Source organism: Solenopsis invicta, chromosome 5 (assembly GCF_016802725.1).
Source record: "Solenopsis invicta isolate M01_SB chromosome 5, UNIL_Sinv_3.0, whole genome shotgun sequence".
Classification (NCBI taxonomy): domain Eukaryota; kingdom Metazoa; phylum Arthropoda; class Insecta; order Hymenoptera; family Formicidae; genus Solenopsis; species Solenopsis invicta.
In genome coordinates, this window is record NC_052668.1 from 21832354 (window position 1) to 21838353 (window position 6000).

Below are 6000 nucleotides of genomic sequence, written 5' to 3' on the forward strand. Positions count from 1 at the left end.
CAGATAGCGATTAACTATGGTACTTATAAAGCAGCATGTTTAACGTAACTTACGTAGCTTCTGGCAGTCCGAAGCCAAGTTTGAGAATTTTGCAACGCAAACACTCTTATCGTACTCGTTAAAATATATGGCAGCAAATGTTACGTAATACACACGTATAAATATCAATAAAGGATAATGGGATAACGATAACATTTAAATTTCAAAATTATCGATGAATTCAACATATATCAAATCGCATCGGATTACAGATATCCTTTTGTTACGATCTCCTCGATTTACGAATTTTCGACTAGCATGCTGTTGACTAAAAATAAACTAGTAGATTATAACGAAGCTGATTAAGCACTTGTTAACTAATGATCCAAATGATTAATTTATTCTTACTATTATTCTTACTTTATTAATTTTATAATACATTAAATATTATATTAAGAGTTACATTTTTTTTTAATGGTTTTTTAATCATTTGTTTATGTTAATCTGTGTTTAAGTTAAATATTGATTTTATTATATCAAATATTACATTAAAAATTACAATAAAAAATTTTTTTCTTGTCATTTCCTAAATAGAATATTATAATTGTTTTTAATAATGAAACAATTATTTTGTATACGTTATTTATATAAAATAAATGCTATTTGACTTATGATCAATTCGATTTATGAGCAAAGTCTCAGAATGTAACCCCGTCGTAAGTAGGATACCTGTAATTTGAGTGTCGAGACTTTCTGGATGTTCAAAATTTTCGAAAATATCGAAATATTCAAGACTCTTCACTTTCCAACCCGGAATAATTCAAACTTTTCTATGACTGAGTTACTTAGAAATTTTATCGCTACTCATGTAGAGTTAACCGAGACTTTCATCTACTGCCTTTAATATGGCGAATGTGGCATGCGTGCTATAAATAAGACAAAGAGAAAAACCGGTGACAGTTGGAGGGCAGTTGTGAAGTTTTTATTTAAAAGATGCAACAAGGACGAAACATATAAAGTATAGCGCGGCTATCAGATATCGCGTTAATATTTATAAACCGCCAGCGGCGGATTGTCTCGCTGAGACTTTCACGGGACTTCCGGCCGCCGGCTGGGTCCGTCGCGTCGCGTCGCGCTGCGCTATGCGTTGTGGGATTTAAATCTTAATTGGCATCGACGCCGTGCGCGTTCACTTGTTCCCAGGTGGAGGGCAAGGTAATCCGAGCGGCGGCGGCGGCGGAAACGGCGGCGGCCCGGGTGGCGGCGGCGGCGGTGGCGGCGGCGTCGCGGGCGGCGGGTTCCTGGAGCCGCACCAGATGCAGAGCGAAGGGCTCGCCTGGTAGTACGAGTTTTAATTAACGTCCCTTTTATGATAATAACAATTCCGCCCGCGCGCCTAAAACCGAAACGGGATCGCGAGAGCGCGCCGCCGAAGCGCGAGAGCGAGAGCGAGGAACCGGCGGCGGCGGCGGCTGCGGCGGCTGCGGCTACAGCGATTTCGAGTCCGGAGGGCGACGGAAGGCTCGGCGCTTCGTTGCTTTCCTTCCCACCCTCGGGTTTTTTCCGTTTCTTTTCGTCCTGTCCCTCCCATCCTTTCCGTTTCGCATTGCGATCGCGATTGCGAGTCGTCGTGAAATATCGACTCGCAATACCACTTATGTAAGATACAGACACGAAGCGTTTATCCGTGCGTGATTATCGATTCACGATTATCGTCGTCGACGCACGATCGACGCTCATTATCTCTATTGATTACGCACCTCGGCGCCGCGACGCCGACGTTACTATTTTCATTATTATTATTATTAATATTATTAATTATTGATTATTATTATTATTGTGTATAAAATTCGAAGAGGCCCCTATCGTGTAATATTGTACCCCTCCCTGTTGATTATTATTTCTTTTCTCGACGTTACTTTGGAGACACCCTGTAGATATCTGCTGTTGTACACCTGATAAAGACACGCGTACACCGGTCGCTAGACACGTACATACACATTAACACGCAACGTCACACGTGCATACGAACAGATACACGGATACACGTATCCACACACTTGGAGACACGCTGTACTAATATTATCATTAAAGTATAAATATAAATAGGAAACGTGTAATTTGTATCTGTTAAGAGCGGCGAGATCGATGTAAATACACACGAGGAACACGCAGAAAACACATTCTATTCTCTCTCTTTGCTGAAATGCGCGCGTGCCGATTTGCGCGAGACGGCTGGACTTACTCTACGAACCGGAAGTAAAAAAAAAAATATATATATATATGTATATGTATTGTGACGTGACGCACAACACCGAGAGTAAGGCAGATCGGGAAAGAGATGCGCCGCCGCGACGCATAACGATTATAAATACTATTATAATAAACCACCTCGTATTTCCGTATGCGAAGCTGTGCATTTCATTTCCTTCTGACCACCGCGCGACGCTTTTCCTTCGGCTGGACGAGTGACGTTTCGTAGGACGGAGGAGTATGTCTAGTTGTTTGCTTGGCGATGAACAATTTGGTGCATCGCGTAAGCATATAATTCCTCCTTATTTCTTTCGTAAACAGAAACAGTAATCCATCCGGTAATTGAATTAATTCTGCCTCAATTGCAAATTACGAAAAAGAATTAGATAATTAAAGAATTGAAATACAATGAATTCGTGTAAATGTTTGTTTTCGACTGATCCTTATACCGAAAAAATTGTAAGAATTTTCTCTTACATTTATAATAGTCTCTTCTAAAGTAGGCACCAGAAAGATTTTCTTGAACTTCTTATTGGAAAACAAATTAATAAGAATTATAAAATATCACGATGTTTAAGATTTTGAACATTAAACATTACACTGTCTATGTCAAATTATAATTATTACAAATAAAACATAGTCTGCATAAAATGTCATTGTCCAGAAGTTTGTTAACAAAAAAAAAACAATATTTTTAGTATCAAAGAACATTGTAAAAAAGAATGTATCCTTATCCATTAAAAATGTTTGTTAACAGAGTTTGCAAAGTTTAGTCCTTTTAGTCTCAAGAACAAAATACAATTTTTTCGGTGTATGAAAATATCGTTCGTAGCGTAATCGAATTACTCATAAGATCTAATGGGCCCAATCTTTTCTATTTAAGGCCTGTCGCACCAATAGTTAATTTTGATCGCACTCGAGATGAAGATTGGCAACATTATTGACGCAACGGATGTTCCAATTTATGCTAATTAGAAAAACGTATCTGTGTAACAGCGATCAGATATAGATAAGGTAGAACGACCGCGAAAAATCACCCAATGACGGAAGTTACGAGGTAAGTGATGATTTACGTTTTTTTATTAACCGCGCGTGTCACCGTCTTCGATTTCCGTATATGCATTATCATCGTCGACAGACGTCGTTCGGCGTGTTACTGTCGTCACGACGATTCCAGTAGCATTATCCTAATGAGTTGCGACGCGATACCTCGTCGCGGATTCGACACACGTATCGGGGGGGAACCGAGAAAGTCGCCGAAGACAGTTTATCATACCTGTTAGTAGCGCGCGGCGTCAGATAGCTCCTTTAGCGAGACGAAGAAATTATTGGTTGTCAAGCGGCAAAATGATCGTAGGTATCAAGTAGCAGAGATGACTCGTCCGTTTGAAAAGGTTTCAATCCATCGTGCGCGAAGAGAGTTTCAAACCGCGGTGTGATCCGAGAAATTTTGCGACGGCTCTCCATTTTAAACTGAAATCAATTCTTCCGCGGGTAATTCGAGAGAGGCGTGCAGTTTACAAATTGTGTCAGATTTCTTGCGTATATTTGCATACGCTTTTGAGCGCAGCTTTCGCGTGCAGTTGTCGCGTTTATATGCCGCCAATCAAGTGTGCCACATTATGCTGCATTACGTTACGCCACGCTAAATGTATGCGTACATACGTACGTCGTGTCGGCCGGCTCGCACAGCGTGCGCTTTTTTCGCTCGTCAAAAAGCGCGTTGGACTTATTCAAAAGGCAATCCGGCTAAATACCGGAATGACGTGCGCGAAAAAATTCAAAGCGAAAAGCAGGTACACGTTCGCCGCATATGATGACGTAACAGAATTACAACAACGACGCCACATCCCGCTTGCAAATCCATCGCTGAAATTCCGCTGAAATTTCGTTAAATACGGCATTTACATTCTACCATTTCTTATTCTACACGTCGCGATTTATGTTTTTTTAAAAATAATTTCTATACAATTCTTTTTCCGTTCTCTTTTATCACAATAAGAAATTTTATTGAATCGATACTTAATATCGAATGTAATTTAATTGAATTTTACAAATCTTCCTCTTTCTCTCTCTCATAAAAATATATTTTTAAACAATATATTTTTAAAAGATTTAAACGCATTAATAGTTTTTTTTTAAAAGTAATCTGAAGAAAGAAAAAATATAAATATTAATAAATTATCTAAAAAGATTTTGCAAAAAACTAATTAGTAAAATCATTTATATTTTTAACTGAAAAATTTTGGGATTTTAGACTCTATTAATCCACAAAGCAAATTATTTTTGTATCATCATTAATTATTAAATACTCCAATAATTAGATTAATTATCAATATTACAACTAAATATCGACGTCAACTTCTCGGTTACTTTCATCTGCGTCTTTTTCCTTTTCTTTTTCTTGTCAGTGAAAGATGCCCTTGCAGATGAGCTCAGGTGGTGAGTCGAATCCTTTTCCTTCCCCAAATCGTTGGTCGTAAACGCATCTGCGACCGACGTTGCCCCGAACGTCGTTAGCGAGTGCGACATCCTCGTGTCCCGAGAAAAGGGAAAGAGAAGGGTGCGCCTCGCATCGGCCTGGACATCTGGTGAATTCGATTTTGATGTGTTTCTGCGGCCCCGCGGGGGTCGGACGGACGTTCTCCGCGCTGTATCCTCGACACGGTCCCGCTGGGGCCGCCAACGATGCCGTCGCGTGCATGTCCCCATGTGTTTCGCGTACACATCGTGTATACACAGGAACCTACCCCTGGTGCTTGTTGCAAGTGCACCCGCTAAGTGTGTGCACAGAGTCGGTGGTAGTCCCATGTCGCAGTTTACGGCTGTGCACGAACAGTAACGAGGTTTCGTTTAGAGCAGGGGCGCCGACAGGAATTTCGTTAAGAATCTAGGGATCCTTCCTGCTTATTTTAACGAACCGATTTTTCCGGAAAATTTGTAGTTAATACTGCAAATTTCATGAGAAAAGTTATTCTATCAAACTTCAGTTATTTCTTATTATTTTTCTTTTCTGAAATATTTTTTCTTTAGGAATTTCGTTAAGAATCCAGAAATCTTTAATTTCTTTTTGTTTATTTTAACGAATTGATTTTTTAGAAAATTTGTAACTTGATTAAAAAAAACCTTCATGAAATGAGTTGTTATATCGAAGTCAGTTGTCTCTCATTTCTATTTTTTTTTTCTAAAATGTTTTTAAGGAACGTAAGTAAGATATTCAATTTCATTTCTTTTTCCGTTGTTTTTAGGAAACCCTTTTTAAAACAAGCATAATATCGAATTTAATTTCTCTTCGGTACGCATTATTATACTTAAATATCTACAGAGAGCTGAGCTACAATTCTGTCTTTTTTTTCGACATATGCTTTCGCGAAATAATTTAACGTCATTAAAAGTACTTTGTTCCCTCCGAAGAATTTTTGAATGCCACTCCTTTTCTGTCCATGTGGCGAAAGTTTGGGATGTAATCTAGTCGGAGAATCGAGCACATGCGACATGTAACGATGACGACGGAGGCGTCAGCGTCGGTGTTCCGTGTAATACGTCCTGCGCGTCTTCCGCGAGATATATCCCGGGAGATTCGACAGATGTGCGGACCGCCTCCGTGCCCCAGGAACTCCTACAGTCTCCCGTGGGAGTCCTGCAGGGACAAACCGTCCCGGGGGGTTCGCACCCCCGGCCCTCGCATATCCTTGTGTTCTTCTATTACCCTCGTTTACACGGAGTAAGAAAACGAGAACGCTAAGGCAAGCCGATCGACATTCTTAC

General features: G+C 40.0%; 1 protein-coding gene across 1 annotated transcript in view; it reads left to right on the forward strand.

Annotated features, from left to right (window-relative positions):
- Positions 1 to 2384, forward strand: part of LOC105195162 (LIM/homeobox protein Lhx5) — a 47745-nt gene extending 45361 nt beyond the window's left edge. The window contains 1 exon segment of the mRNA XM_011160436.3: positions 1183 to 2384. Coding sequence (XP_011158738.2) covers positions 1183 to 1322 — 140 coding nt within the window. The 3' untranslated portion in view covers positions 1323 to 2384.
- Positions 2385 to 6000: the final 3616 nt, after the last annotated feature.